General features: G+C 40.9%; 1 protein-coding gene across 5 annotated transcripts in view; it reads right to left on the bottom strand.

The window, feature by feature from the left end:
• Positions 1–18,625, bottom strand: part of RUBCNL (rubicon like autophagy enhancer) — a 73,127-nt gene that overhangs the window by 10,156 nt on the left and 44,346 nt on the right. For all 5 annotated transcript variants that reach the window (XM_077158259.1, XM_077158261.1, XM_077158257.1 and 2 more), the window contains exons 3-9: positions 16,441–16,523; positions 14,974–15,187; positions 13,636–13,737; positions 12,517–12,577; positions 11,927–12,059; positions 3,976–4,121; positions 2,534–2,598 (exon numbers count right to left, since the gene is read on the bottom strand). In XM_077158259.1, coding sequence (XP_077014374.1) covers positions 2,534–2,598; positions 3,976–4,121; positions 11,927–12,059; positions 12,517–12,577; positions 13,636–13,737; positions 14,974–15,187; positions 16,441–16,523 — 804 coding nt within the window. The remainder of the gene's footprint in view (positions 1–2,533; positions 2,599–3,975; positions 4,122–11,926; positions 12,060–12,516; positions 12,578–13,635; positions 13,738–14,973; positions 15,188–16,440; positions 16,524–18,625) is intronic.

Raw genomic sequence — 18,625 nt, 5'->3', positions numbered from 1 at the left:
CTTGTTGAAGAGTGCTTTGAAAATTACTGCTTTTTTATTTCTTTGCTTTGTATATATGTTATACTATATGATAAAAAAAAAAGTTAAAAAAAACCTGTGGCCCCTGCACTCTACATTCTTGATCAGACTTAGCAAGGTGTAAAGACAAAGGAGCATAGAAGGGGTGGAGACTTTTCTGATATAATTCATCCTTCCTCTAAAATCTAAAATCCTCAAGTAACATTTCAATAACCATGAACTCATGTTTTTTCCACCCACTTACTCTCTAGTCAGGCAGGACTTCTTTTCAATTGCCTCTGGACCTCTGCACCCTCCCCAGTCTTCTGTGGAAAAGCACTGCCTTAGGAAACGTCTTCATTCCCAGCCCCCCAAGCCCAGATTAAGTTCCCTCATTGTAAATTCCATAGCACACAACTTTCTCTTTCATTATGTGTGTCATGCTTGCCATTTACTTGGCTGATGACCGTCTCCCCTACAAGACTGTGTGTGCAGGGTGTAGGAGGGCAGGGACCCTGTGGAAAACAGTGAAAACCTTGGCTGCTCTCTGGCACCAGTTAGCTGGGAGAGGCAACCTCTGACTCTTGAGAATTTCCTGATATAGGAATGTCTTTTGTCATTCGTGGTAGGCATCCACCCCACCCAAGGCCACCATGCCAGATGGCACTCTCATATGCTAACGAGATAACAGGGTGGGACCAGCCATACCTGGGGTCTTAGGGGAGAGTGGTCACGCCAGAAAGCCCAGTCATGTCATTAGGTGGTTGGGAATCATATCCCATCAATCCAACCTCCCAGACCTCTGGGAGGGGAGGGGGCTGCAGAGTGAGTTCAGTTTCATGGGCACTGATTCCACCAATCATGCCGACACAGAGAAACCTGCTTCCATGACCCGAAATGCCGTCAACTGTGCCAGGAGGCACATGTTCTGACTCCATGTGGTGAGGACACGGAAGCTTGTGTTTGTGACCCTCCCAGACCAACCCTGATGCATCAATTTGCCTTTGGTGTCTTCCAGTTGGCATCCTTTCATTAGGATAAACCTGTAATTGTAAGTATGCGCTTTCTATGAGTTCTGTGAGTCGATCTAGTGAATTCTTGAACCCAAGGAGGAAAGGGATGGGAACCCCGGAACTTTGCAGCTAGTTGGTCACAGATGTCTGGGTGGCCTGGGCCCCCAGTTGGCGAGTGGCACCTGAAGGACAATACTGTAGAGGACAGCCTGAACCTGGGGAGTCTGGCCTGACTCCGGGTAGTTAAGAGTCAGAATTGGATGGACCGAGTCACTGCAGCCTTTGCAGTTGGTATCAGAAGTTGTTAGAAGATGAACTTTGGAACTTTGACACGACATTCGTAAGATTCACCACTACACTGACAAGGCAGGCACACATCTTCACAGATATCTGAACTCAGCAAGAATTTAAAAAGTTGTTGGACGTGGTGGTCACATGTCTACAGCTTCTGACTCATGCATTCAACATTTACGGAGGTAACAAGACACAGTGGTGAACCCAACTAGACCAAGTGGAGGGAGAGTCATTAAAAAAAAGTTAGTTTCAACTATAACGCACGTCAGGGATGATCATTCCCGACATTACCAAGCAGAGTTCTACTTCCTATTTTTACTTTTTGATGTGGGGTTCCTCAAGGTCCTTTTCCAATTCAGAGGCTGCCCACTGAAGGTCAAGGGAGACCTTTCAGGCCAAGCTCCTCATCCCAAACTTCCTCCAACTACAGACACCCTCACAGCAGAACAAGCGATTTCCAGCCTCAAGTTGGAAACGCATTTCTGACTAGGCAAAGTCTAATTTTCTAGGCCTTGGAGGACTACTTCCTCAAACCCTCTCAGGAGAGTTCGGCCAGCTCCTTGGTAAGTCATTCATTCACTGAACAAATACACTTTTTAAAGACCAACTATATGCCAGGTACCAATCTAGAAGCCGAGACAAAGCAATGAGCAAACCAGACAAAATACATGCCCTCGTAGAATGTATCGTCTAGAGAGGACGATGGGCAGTAACCAAATAAGTCACTAAAATAAGTAGTCTTTCAAAAAGATAAGTGCTAAGAAAAAAATAAGAAGGGAGGGGTAATGTGAAGTGTGCATGAGTGTGTGCATGCATTTGTTTGTGACCAAAGGTGTGGGAGGGTAGGCATTATAGATAGGGCAGCCAGTGTGGACTTCATTTTATGGGTAAAGATGGGAAGGAAAGGGATTTATCGTGGGGAAGTTTGGGAACAGAATTCTAGGGAGAGAGAAAAGCAGATGCATATCCCTGAGTCGGGAGTGAGCCAGCAAGGAGGCCCCATGGCAAATACTGAGAGCACAGTGGGAAGAGAACTAGTTGTTTAGACTAACAGGCCAGTCACAGGGCCTTCTAGGTCACAGTGGGCTGTTCAAAAGGAGAATGCCTACGAAACTCTTATAAAAACTTCTCATTGAAAGCCTTTCTCACAAAAGCAGTACACCACCCCATTCTGTTATTCTTTGGCCTCCCATCGCATAATAAGCAGGTAATCCACTGTTGATACTTACTAGGTTCTACTGGAGTTCCACAGCCAGCACAAAAGAAATTCTGGGATGCTACCACAAGATCCCTCCTGAGTACAGAAAATGATGATAACAGTTACATTTTAGAAAAGGTCAAAGAACATCTGCAATTGAGTGAAAAAGAAATTGATGTCATGATATTTTTCTTGGTTTGGGACCTTATTTTTGTCTTTTTTTCATTTTGGAAAATACATTTATTCAACAGAAATCTTGTGATCTTTTTAAGCTAGAACTATTTAAAAGCCCCTCCTCCTCTAAAGCAGAAGAGCCTTTAAGGACCTGTCACCACCCATGCACAGGATTCTGACTCCAGAGAGAACGAGAGACACATTGCACATGGAAGGCAATCAGGGGCACATTAAAAGATGACACACTCAAGGAGTTCACAGACGGGTCCAAAGAAATTTAGAGACAGCTATCTAACATTTCTGGTGCAAGATTTTCAGTGGAAGCTTTTTCTACTGAGCCGTCATGTGATTTGGAAATAGAGAGCAAGTTATAAAATTTGAGTAAAGTCCAGCATCACCAAAAATGGCCAAGGTAAAAATATGCACCACACTGGCCCACATGCCGTGCAGAGTGCCCACTGATGCCATAGCAAAAGGCCGCTCCATGGTAAGGAAAGCATTTCTTCACATTGCCTACAGAGGGAGCCCTTGTGCCCAGGAGACCCAGAGTGTTCCCAACATTCTCTGAAAGAAAAAGACGAGACATAACCTACAAGCCACCTCTACGGTCACAGTCAGCAATCCTTACCAGTGCTTTCTTACTCTCTGCAGTTTCCAGAATTCTGAATTAAATACAAACCAAGAGCCATGGTCCCTTTGTCTATAATCTGTTATGTATTTTCAGAACACACTACAATTAAACTACTACTTTAAGATCACATAAATACAGTATTATTTCCTTTTTTTTTTTTTTTTGCCTCTTAGGACCTTTCTTGTTACTTCTTAAGACAACAAAGTTATTTTTATTTATTTCCATTCTGTCACATTTCTTAATGATAGTCTTTAGGATAGCCCCTATCATTAAGAAATGTGACTGAGTTCCTTTTTCTCATTAATTCATTCATTTTTTTAAATTTCACACTGCACTGGAAAAGAGAATCACTTAGGCTTTTTAAATTACTGCATATGGTTTTTAAGATTCAGAATTAGCCATTTAAAATTTCCTTTTAAGCCCATTTAATTTTTAGTTGCTATTTAATGTTCACAAGTAGAGATGCAACGTTAAATTCTCTTAACGTGTCACAACTTGCCAAGCTCTCAAAAGACCAGGATCAACAAAGTGTCAAGAAAGCAAAGACAGGAAAATATATGCAATCTTCCTTTTACTAAAACAAATTCCCTTCCTTCCATAGAATCAAGTGTGATGAGTCACAGACTTGTTTTACACTGATTGGCGCCCAAGCAATTACCTGTACTTACTTGAGAGGTGGATGAAGATTAAATATGATTTGAAATCTAGGTGGGTCCCAGTCGTCAGCCCCTCTGATCCTAGACTTCAGTTTAATTTTCTGTACTATGTCCACACTGGATTCAAAATCTTTTCGGACATAATCTTCCTCTAAAACCTGCATAGTAAAGAAAAGGATTTAGGACAACTTAGATAAGCCTAACTCAAAAATTTAAATATAAAGAACATTCAAATATGCTTGCAAAATTAAAATGTGCCATAAAAAGTTAAAACTGCTTTAAACTTGTTGAGACCCTCCATGTCTCTAAAGTCATCTTGCACAAGAATTGTTTTAAATACCCCGTAGCTGAGATCTCTTCAAATCGTAGGTTTAGTTGGTTCATTTGTTTCCAGGTTTCAGCCTTACATGAGCACAGTCATTTTGACTTGGAATGCTTTCATAATAGCTGACGTCTTCTTTGTCCCTTATTCATCAGGCTGACAACTTAGGCCAATCCAACTTCTCCAGGGTTCACGCCATGCCACTGATTCCTGACTCGTCTCCCAAGTGCCCATCGGAACCCCCTGCTGTCCTTTAGCCTCCCCAGAAATAGCTCTATTAAGAATTTTCCACTGCTCAAAAACACTCCGTGGCTCCCAAGGCACCATTCCATTACACTTTTACATAAGCATTGGAAGTTCAAACTCCTTAGATTAGCATTCTACATCACCCATAATTTGGCTGCTACCATTCAAGTCTTATTTCCCATGAGATCAACCTCCCTTCACACACAGACACAAAAACACATTTCCCAACCATATCGACTTAATAACGACACCATGTACCTATCTCCAGGTCTCTGGACTTTTTTTTTTTTTTTTTATTAATTAACGGAAAAAAAGAAAAACGAAATTAACTCAACATTTAGAAATCATACCATTCTACATATGCAATCAGTAATTCTTAACATCATCACATAGATGCATGATCATCGTTTCTTAGTACATTTGCATCGGTTTAGAAGAACTAGCAACACAACAGAAAAAGATATAGAATGTTAATATAGAGAAAAAAAATAAAAGTAATAATAATAGTAAAAAAAAAACAAAAAAAAACAACCAGACAGACAAAAACAACAAAAAACAAAAAAACAAAAACAACAACAAAAAAAACCTATGGCTCAGATGCAGCTTCATTCAGTGTTTTAACATGATTACTTTACAATTAGGTATTATTGTGTTGTCCATTTTTGAGTTTTTGTATCTAGTCCTGTTGCACAGTCTGTATCCCTTCAGCTCCAATTACCCATTATCTTACCCTGTTTCTAACTCCTGCTGGACTCTGTTACCAATGACATATTCCAAGTTTATTGTCTAATGTCGGTTCACATCAGTGGGACCATACAGTATTTGTCTTTTAGTTTTTGGCTAGACTCACTCAGCATAATGTTCTCTAGGTCCATCCATGTTATTACATGCTTCATAAGTTTATTCTGTCTTAAAGCTGTATAATATTCCATCGTATGTATATACCACAGTTTGTTTAGCCACTCGTCTGTTGATGGACATTTTGGCTGTTTCCATCTCTTTGCAATTGTAAATAATGCTGCTATAAACATTGGTGTGCAAATGTCCATTTGTGTCTTTGTCCTTAAGTCCTTTGAGTAGATTCCCAGCAATGGTATTGCTGGGTCGTATGGCAATTCTATATTCAGCTTTTTGAGGAACCACCAAAATGCCTTCCACACTGGTTGCACCATTTGACATTCCCACCAACAGTGGATAAGTGTGCCTCTTTCTCCGCATCCTCTCCAGCACTTGTCATTTTCTGTTTTGTTGATAATGGCCATTCTGGTGAGTGTGAGATGATATCTCATTGTGGTTTTGATTTGCATTTCTCTAATGGCCAGGGACATTGAGCATCTCTTCATGTGCCTTTTGGCCATTTGTATTTCCTCTTCTGATAGGTATCTGTTCAAGTCTTTTTCCCATTTTGTAATTGGGTTGGCTGTCTTTTTGTTGTTGAGTTGAACAATCTCTTTATAAATTCTGGATACTAGACCTTTATCTGATATATCATTTCCAAATATTGTCTCCCATTGTGTAGGCTGTCTTTCTACTTTCTTGATGAAGTTCTTTGATGCACAAAAGTGTTTAATTTTGAGGAGCTCCCATTTATTTATTTCCTTCTTCAGTGCTCTTGCTTTAGGTTTAAGGTCCATAAAACCGCCTCCAATTGTAAGTTTCATAAGATATCTGCCTACATTTTCCTCTAACTGTTTTATGGTCTTAGATCTAATGTTTAGATCTTTGATCCACTTTGAGTTAACTTTTGTATAGGGTGTGAGATACGGGTCCTCTTTCATTCTTTTGCATATGGATATCCAGTTCTCTAGGCACCATTTATTGAAGAGACTGTTCTGTCCCAGGTGAGTTGGCTTGACTGCCTTATCAAAGATCAAATGTCCATAGATGAGAGGGTCTATATCTGAGCACTCTATTCGATTCCATTGGTCGATATATCTATCCTTATGCCAATACCATGCTGTTTTGACCACTGTGGCTTCAAAATATGCCTTAAAGTCAGGCAGCACGAGACCTCCAACTTCGTTTTTTTTCCTCAAGATGTTTTTAGCAATTCGGAGCACCCTGCCCTTCCAGATAAATTTGCTTATTGGTTTTTCTATTTCTGAAATAAGTTGTTGGGATTTTGATTGGTATTGCATTGAATCTGTAGATCAATTTAGGTAGGATTGACATCTTAACTATATTTAGTCTTCCAATCCATGAACACGGTATGCCCTTCCATCTAATTAGGTCTTCTGTGATTTCTTTTAACAGTTTCTTGTAGTTTTCTTTGTATAGGTCTTTTGTCTCTTTAGTTAAATTGATTCCTAAGTATTTTATTCTTTTAGTTGCAATTGTAAATGGGATTCGTTTCTTGATTTCCCCCTTAGCTTATTCATTACTAGTGTATAGAAATGCTACAGATTTTTGGATGTTGATCTTGTAACCTGCTACTTTGCTGTACTCATTTATTAGCTCTAGTAGTTTTGTTGTGGATTTCTCTGGGTTTTTGACGTATAGTATCATATCGTCTGCAAACAGTGATAGTTTTACTTCTTCCTTTCCAATTTTGATGCCTTGTATTTCTTTTTCTTGTCTAATTGCTCTGGCAAGAACCTCCAGCACAATGTTGAATAATAGTGGTGATAGTGGACATCCTTGTCTTGTTCCTGATCTTAGGGGGAAAGTTTTCAATTTTTCCCCATTGAGGATGATATTAGCTGTGGGTTTTTCATATATTCCCTCTATCATTTTAAGGAAGTTCCCTTGTATTCCTATCTTTTGAAGTGTTTTCAACAGGAAAGGATGTTGAATCTTCTCAAATGCCTTCTCTGCATCAATTGAGATGATCATGTGATTTTTCTGCTTTGATTTGTTGATATGGTGTAGTACATTAATTGATTTTCTTATGTTCCTTGCATACCTGGGATGAATCCTACTTGGTCATGATGTATAATTCTTTTAATGTGTTGTTGGATACGATTTGCTAGAATTTTATTGAGGATTTTTGCATCTATATTCATTAGAGAGATTGGTCTATAGTTTTCTTTTTTTGTAATATTTTTGCCTGGTTTTGGTATGAGGGTGATGTTGGCTTCATAGAATGAATTAGGTAGTTTTCCCTCCACTTTGATTTTTTTGAAGAGTTTGAGGAGAGTTGGTACTAATTCTTTCTGGAATGTTTGATAGAATTCACATGTGAAGCCGTTTGGTCCTGGACTTTTCTTTTTAGGAAGTTTTTGAATGACTAATTCAATTTCTTTACTTGTGATTGGTTTGTTGAGGTCATCTATTTCTTCTTGAGTCAAAGTTGGTTGTTCATGTCTTTCCAGGAACCCGTCCATTTCATCTAAATTGTTGTATTTATTAGCGTAAAGTTGTTCATAGTATCCTGTTATTACCTCCTTTATTTCTGTGAGGTCAGTAGTTATGTCTCCTCTTCCATTTCTGATCTTATTTATTTGCATCCTCTCTCTTCTTCTTTTTGTCAATCTTGCTAAGGGCCCATCAATCTTATTGATTTTCTCATAGAACCAACTTCTGGTCTTATTGATTTTCTCTATTGTTTTCATGTTTTCAATTTCATTTATTTCTGCTCTGATCTTTGTTATTTCTTTCCTTTTGCTTGCTTTGGGATTAGTTTGCTGTTCTTTCTCCAGTTCTTCCAAGTGGACAGTTAATTCCTGAATTTTTGCCTTTTCTTCTTTTCTGATATAGGCATTTAGGGCAATAAATTTCCCTCTTAGCACTGCCTTTGCTGCATCCCATAAGTTTTGATATGTTGTGTTTTTATTTTCATTCGCCTCGAGGTATTTACTAATTTCTCTTGCAATTTCTTCTTTGACCCACTCGTTGTTTAAGAGTGTGTTGTTGAGCCTCCACGTGTTTGTGGATTTTCTGGCACTCTGCCTATTATTGATTTCCAACTTCATTCCTTTATGATCCGAGAAAGTGTTGTGTATGATTTCAATCTTTTAAAATTTGTTAAGACTTGCTTTGTGACCCAGCATATGGTCTATCTTTGAGAATGATCCATAAGCACTTGAGAAAAAGGTGTATCCTGCTTTTGTGGGATGTAATGTCCTATAAATGTCTGTTAAGTCTAGTTCATTTATAGTAATATTCAGATTCTCTATTTCTTTATTGATCCTCTGTCTAGATGTTCTGTCCATTGATGAGAGTGGGGAATTTAAGTCTACAACTATTATGATATATGTGTCTATTTCCTTTTTCAGTGTTTGCAGTGTATTTCTTACGTATTTTGGGGCATTCTGGTTCGGTGCGTAAATATTTATGATTGTTATGTCTTCTTGTTGAATTGTTCCTTTTATTAGTAGATAGTGTCCTTCTTTGTCTCTTTTAACTGTTTTACATTTGAAGTCTAATTTGTTGGATATAAGTATTGCCACTCCTGCTCTTTTCTGGTTGTTATTTGCATGAAATATCTTTTCCCAACCTTTCACTTTCAACCTATGTTTATCTTTGGGTCTAAGATGTGTTTCCTGTAGACAGCATATAGAAGATCCTGTTTTTTAATCCATCCTGCCAGTCTATGTCTTTTGATTGGGGAATTCAGTCCATTAACATTTAGTGTTATTACTGTTTGGATAATATTTTCCTCTACCATTTTGCCTTTTGTATTATATATATCATATCTGATTTTCCTTCTTTCTACACTCTTCTCCATACCTCTCTCTTCTGTCTTTTCGGTTCTGACTCTAGTGCTCCCTTTAGTATTTCTTGCAGAGCTGGTCTCTTGGTCACAAATTCTCTCAGTGACTTTTTGTCTGAAAATGTTTTATTTTCTCCCTCATTTTTGAACGACAATTTTGCTGGATATGGAAGTCTTGGTTGGCAGTTTTTCTCTTTTAGTAAATTAAATATATCATCCCACTGTCTTCTAGCCTCCATGGTTTCTGCTGAGAAATCTACACGTAGTCTTATTGGGTTTCCCTTGTATGTGATGGATTGTTTTTCTCTTGCTGCTTTCAAGATCCTCTCTTTCTCTTTGACCTCTGACATTCTAACTAGTAAGTGTCTTGGAGAACGCCTATTTGGGTCTATTCTCTTTGGGGTGTGTTGCACTTCTTGGATCTGTAATTTTAGGTCTTTCATAAGAGTTGGGAAGTTTTCAGTGATAATTTCTTCCATCAGCTTTTCTCCTCCTTTTCCCTTCTCTTCTCCTTCTGGGACACCCACAACACGTATATTTGTGCGGTTCATATTGTCCTTGAGTTCCGTGATACCCTGTTCAAATTTTTACATTCTTTTCCCGATAGTTTCTGTTTCTTTTTGGAATTCAGATGTTCCATCCTCCAAATCACTAATTCTATCTTCTGTCTCTTTAAATCTATCGTTGTAGGTATCCATTGTTTTTTCCATCTTTTCTACTTTATCCTTCACTTCCATAAGTTCTGTGATTTGTTTTTTCTGTTTTTCTATTTCTTCTTTTTGTTGATCCCATGTCTTCTTCATGTCCTCCCTCAATTTATCGATTTCATTTTTGAAGAGGTTTTCCATTTCTGTTCATATATTCAGCATTAGTTGTCTCAGCTCCTGTATCTCATTTGAACTATTGGTTTGTTCCTTTGACTGGGCCATATTTTCAATTTTCTGAGCATGATCCATTATCTTCTGCTGGCGTCTGGGCATTTAGTCAGATTTCCCTGGGTGCTGGACCCAACAATTTGGAAGATTTTTCTGTGAAATCTCTGGGTTTTGTTTTTCTTATTCTGCCCAGCAGGTGGCGCTCGTGGCACACGTTTGTCTGCAGGTCCCACCAGTAAAAGGTGCTGTGGGTCCTTTAACTTTGGAAAACTCTCGCCATCAGGGAGGTTCGCCAGCTGAAGCGGCTTGGAAGATTGCCAGCCGGCCCGGGGGTCCGAACGCGGGGAGGGTCGCCGGCCACCGCAGCCCGGGAGATTGCCCGTCTGAATTTCCTAGTTGTCCTGGGGCGCCAAGCGTGGCGGGAGGGTGCCAGCCACCGTGGCCCGCCCGGGAGAGTGCACCGTTCCCGGGGAGTCACGTGTTTGGAAGGGCCCCCCCACCGTCACCGTTCTCCGCAGCCTGGGGATTTCCGATCCAATTCTCTCAGTTGGTCCAGGGTGCCGCGCGTGGTGTTGGCACCAGCAGCCACGGCTTGAGGGGACCGCCTGCCCAATTCTCCCAGCCGGCCCGGGAAGGGGGAAGGGAGGAACTCCGGCCGCTTGCCGCCCCGCCCGGTGAAGCCCGCGCCCCTTGGCGATCTCACCGGAGTGGGTTCTCTCAGCCAGTTAGCTGTTCCAGGATGGGGTACGCTGTCTTTTTGATCTCTGTTGTGGCTCTGGGAGCTGTTCTGTATCGTTTTAATCCCCTGGTAGCTGTTCTGGAGGAGAAACTAAGATCCGCGCGTCTTACTAAGCCGCCATCTTCTCCGGAAGTCCGGTCTCTGGACTTTTACCCACATCTTACCAGCTTCTACTCTGCTCTCAAGTTCCCCCTACTCCAATCAGCCTTCCAAGGTCCCCTAATAAAATTAAATTGCTCCTTGAATGGTTTTTTGTCCCCCATCTCATTTTCCTCTTTGTCACCACCTGCCCTGAGTAGATTGGTTGCTCTCAGAAGGCAGTCTGCTACAAATGTATGACATCTGCACAAATAATTAATAATAAAGTGGTAAGTGGGGAAAAAATGCCAATTGCAAGCTACAGACTACATTTAACGGTAACATCTTAACATTCTTTTATTATTATTATTATTATTTACATGGGCAGGCACCAGGAATTGAACCCAGGTCCTCTGGCATTGCAGGCAAGCATTCCTGCTTGCTGAGCCACCACGGCCCACCCACATTCTTTCATCAAAAGTAACAGGTATACTGCACCAATACTAGAGGTCAATAACAAGAGGTGATATAAGTGATATGGGGTGTTTTGGGTTTTCCTTTTTTTGAATCTGTTATTTTCCTCTTTGGAGCAGTGAGAGTTGTCTAAAATCGAGTGATGATTGTACAACCAAGTGGTGATACTGTGAGACACTGATTGTATACTTCAGATGGGATATATGGTATGTGATTATATCTCAAGAAAACCTGAGATTTAAAAAAAAGAAGAAGGCAGTGTGTTCTGCAAGGGAACCAGCCTGGGCTTCCAAATTGGGCAGCCTGGGGTATGACTGCTGCTCCACCACTTACCAGTACTGTCGCCTGCGGGACTGGACCTAATGGAAACAACAGAGCCTACCTAATCGGTTTAAAATGTGAAGTGCTGAGCACAGTCCCTGGCGCATAATAAACATGCACTAAATGTCAGCTCCCTCATTCATTTTGGGTCTCCCCAACACCCGGCACTCATATAGGGAACCTCCTATGAAGTAAGCAGCAGACAAAATGAGAATTCAAGAACTTTCAATTCGAGGTCAATTTATTTTGATACTTACTACTGAGCTGGCTGCATTCAGGGGACTCGTCAGCTGATAATTAACTTCTGACCGCAACCAGCACTTCCGGAAAACTTGGTACAACTTTTTGGCGATGAGTTCTGCAGAATTGAAATCTGGTTCATACATGATGCTGAAACATAAGAGAGGTCAAAATTAGAAAAGCATGTTCATAATGCATTCTCCATTTTCAACAGAACATCATTTATTTATTTGGGTACCAAGACCTGGAGGTGCGGTGACAAGAGCACAGGATTAGAGTCAGAAGATCTGCATTCAAATCCAAATTCTGCTATCACAGCACTGTGTCCTGAGCCACATCACATGATCCTTCTAGGCCTCAGTTTCTCCAGTTATAAAATGGGGCAATGACACCTACCCCATCTTCTCACGAAGATAATGAATGAGAATGAATGTGGAAGCTTTTAATCTAGCCTAAAACACCACAGACTCTTTGGTGGTGACTACTTCATTTCTAGGGGGTAATCTCTGCCATTAGAACTGGCTGAATTTGGTCAAGATGTCAGAGACTTTGTGTTCACCTTGCCTTAAAGGCGACAGCCCAGGAGGTTATGGATTAAGACAGTTACCTTTGAGAGGAGCTGGTGGAACAGCCACAGGTTTCAGTGGTATCATTAAACTCTCCAACTTCTTTGGGAAAATAAAAGAAAGAGTAATGAGGTCTTTTCATTCTGTTTCACTTAATCACAGCCAACATAAGGAGAACAGAAAATAGCTCCCTGCATCACAGAAAGAACCACTGATCACCATCTCCATACTTCAGGTTCTTTTGGGTTTTTTCTAGGTGACAGATAATACCCAATGATGGCATTAAAGAAAAATACAAAGGGGGAAAAGAAGTGTAACAAATAAGGTTTCAGTGGCTGAGAATGTTCAAACAGAATCGAGAGGCTACTCTGGAGGTCACTCTGATGCAAGCTTCAGTTGGACATTGCTACCTATCATAACTTGCCGAACCCCAACCAAAACCATTCTTGCCAATCCCAAAGAATACCTAGGGAGATATATAAGATTCTACAAAGGTTCCATGCACCAGGGTAACTTCCCAGAAACCTACAACCTCCAGACGGTTCCCTGGACCAGATAAGTCCTGAAATGCAGAGGGACCAGCCTTTCCTGCACATCAACTAGTTCCATCCTCCATCCCATATTACCCACAGCCCCTTCCAACATGAACAAGTTAGAATGGCCATAGCCCAAATACCCCCAGAGTGGGAGAAAGATCAAAGGTGATGGTGGAGTTACACAGAGATCAGGTTCAACAAATGAGTAAGAGTGCTGAATCATTATATTGATATTTCTGTCGGTCTCCAGGGCCTTGGAGCAGCTAGAAGAAAAAATGAAAAGTCATGGAACTGTAACCCATACCAAATGTCTATAACTACTTGTTAAATTGTACTTGGAAATTTATTGCTTTTTTTGTATATTTCACAATTTAAAAAAATACTCTTCTACATAACGAGTACCTGCTTTTTCATTCACTTCATGTGAGATGAAAGATTAGTTATCAAGACATTTGAAATGACCAAAACATCTCATTTTGTAAGAGACGTAATCTGATCTGGGGAGGTATTTCTTTCAGTGCCACAATGATGTGGTATTGCATGTCATGTGTATTTGTGTGGCAGGAGGCAGGGAGTGAAGAGGGGAAGGGTTCAACCAGTCAGATCAGAGTTTCCAAATCTTACCTAAAATAACAAATTCATCAAAGGTACATTTACAGGCCTCTTTTCCCGCATCATAGGAAGTAGACTTTTCAAGCACTGGGCTGACCTGTAATACAGCACAACCTAGAAAAAGGAGATAAGTAAAAAATATGGATAAAAAATAAACAAATAATAGGGGGGACAAAGGTTAAAATAAATTGGGTAGATAGAAATACTAGTGGTCAATGAAAGGGAGGGGTATGTGGTATGGTATGCATGATTTTTTTCTTTTTATTTCTTCTTCTAGAGTGATACAAATGTTCCAAAAAATGATAACGGTGATGTGTACACATTTATGAGATGATATCGCGAGCCACTGAGTGTACACCATGTACGGAATGTTTGTGTGTTAGGATTTATCAATAAAAATATTTTTAAAAAAGCAAAATGAATAAATAACAGGGGGGACAAAGGGTAAAATAAATTGGGTAGATGGAAATTTTTAAAAAGATGCTAGGTAAAAGATATCAAGAGGAATAGCAAACCTTAAGTTTTAATCATTTTTGTTGGCGGGGGTGGGGCGCTGTGAGGAAGTGAGAGAGAGATTGCTTGGGAGCAAACGTGTTAAATTAGAGGTTCTGGGAGGCCAGCCAGGTCTCAACAACGTGGCTTAGAAGAAAGGCATAGATTTGGGAAACATCAACGGAGAGGGAACAATGAAAGGTGTTGTGGATAAAATCTCCCAGAAGGCAGATAAAGAAAGAGGTAAGTAGAACCGATGGCAGGCCTCACATTTAAGAAATGGTAAGAAGATGGCACACCCTAACCTCCGTTCTCTGCATGGATGTCTCTTCCTCCAGGACGGACTCCCTGAATCCCCAGGAGGAGACCAGCTGCTCCTGCCTCTACTGCACCTGCACTGAGTACCACCTCTGCGAGAGGAATGACCCCACAGCTTCCTTGGCCATCTGCCTCAGCATGCAAGCTCCCTGAGGGAGGAGCATACGCTTACTGTTGTGCTTTCAGAACCTTGTACATCACATGCTCATGGTTTGCTGAATGAATGAAAGAGGAAAACTGTAAAAAGGAAACATACAAGGGAGAGGCACTAAGAAGAATGCTGTGGCATAGGAAAAGGAAAAACAATTGCAATAAAAGAAAAGCAGGATGAAGCCCGAGGAAAGAAAAGCAAAACATAGGATTCGACCACTGGATGGAGTATAAGAACCAATCTCAATCCTAAATGGCTGTAAAGCTGGTGGGGGTTCTACAGATAACTCAAGAAGCTTTAGACATAAGAGTTAAATACATATCCTGGGATTTGACAGGGTGGCGGGTGGAGACTAAAGCATAAACCTCTCCTACATTTATTCAACTTGCCTTCATAGCCACTGTCAGAAGAAGTAGATGACCCAGATCCTTGCTTTATGTTGTTATTCAAGGTCTCTTCACAGTCAGCTTGCTCATTCTCAAGCAACGTGTTGGCAGATCCTTCAGCCCTCCAGCTCTCTGTCTTCTGTTGACTCAGGATGTTATACTTTATTTTTTCCATTGTTGATATAATCCTATCTGCAACATAAAAGTGGGCATTTTCCTATAGAAAAAAAATTATCAATTAAAATAATATCAGTAAAATATTCATAGAAGAATCAACTTTACCCAAAAAGATGTCTTGTTTTTGTTTTGGCTCCTGAAAAATAACCTCTAAGCCCGTGGAGGGGGTTGGAGAGTGTGTTCAACCATATGGCCAATCAATCAATCCCGCCCACATAATGAAGCCTCAGTAAATACTCTGGATAGGGCTTTGCATTGGTGGCTCAGTGGTAGAATTATTCCCTTCCATGCCAAACAGCTGGGTTCGATTCTGGTGCCTGCCCAGGCCAAAAAGAAAAAAACACCTCTGGGCAATGAAGCTCAGGAAAGCCTACCTGGTTGGCAATACTCTTTGAGTACTGTCACCCACTGATATGCCAGGAGGGTAGGATGTCCCTAAGGACAGCAGAACAGGAGCTTTATGTTTGGGACCCTCCCAGAGCTCGCCCCAAGTATCTCTTCCTTTGGATATTTCTGGTTTGTACCCTTTTACTATAATAAAACTGTAATCTTAAGTGTAGTTTCTTGAGCTCTGTGAGTCATTCTAGTAAATTATTGAACCTGAGGATGTTCAGGGATACCCCTGCTGAAAGCCACTTGGTCAGAAAGAAGTAAGAGTGATCCCAGGGACCCCTAAATTTGTGGTTAGTGTCAAAAATAAGAGCATTCTTGTTGGGACAGTTCCGTCAAACTCTGTAGTTAGACTCTCACTCGTGGCAGTTGACGTCACAAGCCTTGGATAGATTTGGCAGTCTGGAGGATCAAGCCCTTAATCTCAAGTTTTGCTAATTCCTTACAAATCATAAATCAACATTTGTCACTGACTGTGCAGAAGCTATAGTTAAGTGGGGTTAATATCTGCAAGTATATGTGCTCATTTAACTAATTTATAGTCATTCTATGACCTAAATCCACATCCTTCAGAGATGTAAGATTTAGTCCACTGTACCCAGCAAACTACCCAATTTAAACTTCCTGTGATATAAAACCCCAGGTGAGTGGTAGCCCATAGCAGACATCATTCATCAATTATGGAAAACTTTCCAGACCAGCACTGACCCTGCCTCAGAACCCTTCTCAGCTTAATGTTTCCGGCAGATGCTACTAATGAAATGCTGAAATGAAACCCGTTTGCCATGTCTGTTAAGGTGAAGTTTCCAGGTTTAAATCAAAGTGGCACTACCTAAGACATCAAGAATCTCTGTGGTTAAAGATAAATATATATATATATATATATATGAAGACCGCGTTCACCTTTTCTACATCGACAGAGAGCACAAATGCCTCAGGTGTGAAGGAATTCAAAGAAACTGCTCTTCCACTAACTGGAGCAGCACCTGCCAATAGAGGACATTATTAAAAACTGAGAAAAAGGAATTCAAAGATTATCTCAGAAAACAAAAAAATATCTAAGGAGCAGTTTTTCAATATTGTAATCAAAAAATGTGCACACTTTTATAATGAATTAGGATGACAGAACAGCAAAAACCCTTCTAGTAGGGAGGTGTTTTGAAGCTGTCTGAACCCCACAAACATATGTTCACAAAGTTAGTCCATTTCTTTGGGTGTGAAGTCATTGCAAGTAGAACCTTTTGATGAGATTTCTTCAGTTAAAGTGAGTCCCACCTCATTCAAGAGGGGTTTTATTATTACTTTTATGATTTATCATAGTCCTTTATAAATGGAATGGAGAGAGAGAGAGAGAACACATGTGCATGTGTGCCATGGAAGTAAGAAGCTGAAATCAATGAAACCCAGAAAAGAAGGGAGAGACCAGCTAATGCCGCCATGTGCCTTGCCATGTGGCAGAGGAGCCAAGGAGCAATGACAGCTGGTCCTCAGGAAGAAAGCATTGCCTTGATGACGCCTTGATGTGGACATTTTCCTGGTCTCAGAACCATGAATGAATCAATTCCCATCATTTAACCCACCCCATTTTATAGTATTTGCTTTGAGCAGCCTAGGAATCTAAATCAGGCAGGCAGGCACTCATATAACCACAGAAGGTGAGACAGGCACATCTACAAGAGGCTGTTGGAGTTAACTGAGAGGTTTGCTGGAAGAAGGGGTAGAAGCACAATTCAACTGGAGGCCAATGAGGCCAAGAGGGGAGACAGAGAAAAGGAGTATGGGGAATACCTAGAGGAGATGGAGCACGGTGACAGGCAACACTTTAGAAGCAGTGCCATAAGGATCACTGGCTCACGTCAACTCATGACAACTCTTGACCCAAACTTCCTATTTGACAGAAAACCAGACTGATCTGAAAAGGGGCAGCCTTGCTTCTCTGAAGCAGTGTTCCTCTGGTCCAAATTAAGAAGAAGCTGCAGAACGTGTAGGCTGCTGATCATTGGTTCCTACACTCTTAAGCCACTTCATCACTGGCAATGAGCCCCATCAAAACCAAAATGATTTCTACCATGGGATTTCTCACTGCAGCATTTAAAGGAAAACATTTCTGAGAGAGCCAAAAGAGCAGAGTTGTCGCAATCTGCTAAATTCAAGCAAAAGGCTACAAGATGTCTCGGTGATTGAGCAGCTCTGAGGATGGCAAGCAGAGAGGCATGCAGGGTCCCCCAATTCCTGCTTCTTGTCCAAAAAAAGGCAGCTGTTCCCCAAAAAGCTCTGAACCTCTTAGCTTCAGAGGATATTGGGGGTTGGCAAACCTTTCTCTGTAAAGTACCAGATAGTAAACATTGTAAGCTTTATGGGTCCTCCATCTCTGTTGCAACTACTCAACTCTACCATAGGTACAAGAAAGCAGTTGCAGATAACACAAATTGGTGGCTGGCCTGATATGGCCTGCAAGTCAGTTTGTGGACCCTGAGGTATAAAGGAAAGAACACAGAAGAATCAGAGAGAATCCATTTGCTAACTATTCCCAAATCCTCTAAATTGGGACAGCTACCTCACAAAGCTATGAGAGCACAGAAGGAGACAAGGAATGAGAACGTGCTTTGTAAATGTGGAGAACTTATGCAAACAAAAGGACCCTTGATTTTGTTTCTGACCACACCAGGAAATGTGTTCAGGCTTCAGATGTCTCTCCCCTACTGTATTTACCTAGAAAAAGAAACCCTGATGCTGCAGTCATGGCAAAATCCCATCCAAGACAAATAGACCAGTGGAATAAAAGCAAGAGTTCAGAAATAAATCCACACATCTCTGGCCAATTAATTTTTAATAAGGGTGCCAAGCACACTGGTTGGGGGAGGAATGACCTCTTTAAAAAATGGTGCTGGTAGGGGTGCACGGGTGGTTCTACCAGTGGTAGAATGCTCACCTTTTATGCAGGAGACCCAGGTTTTATTCCCAGACCATGCACCTCCCCCCCCCAAAAAAAAATGGTGCTGGCACTTATCCACTGTTCGTGGAAATGTAAAATGGTACAACCACTGTGGAAGGCAGTTTGGTGGTTCCTTAGGAAACGAAGTATAGA

This window comes from Tamandua tetradactyla, chromosome 4 (assembly GCF_023851605.1).
Source record: "Tamandua tetradactyla isolate mTamTet1 chromosome 4, mTamTet1.pri, whole genome shotgun sequence".
Lineage (NCBI taxonomy): Eukaryota > Metazoa > Chordata > Mammalia > Pilosa > Myrmecophagidae > Tamandua > Tamandua tetradactyla.
This window is presented reverse-complemented; position numbering and strand designations above follow the sequence as displayed.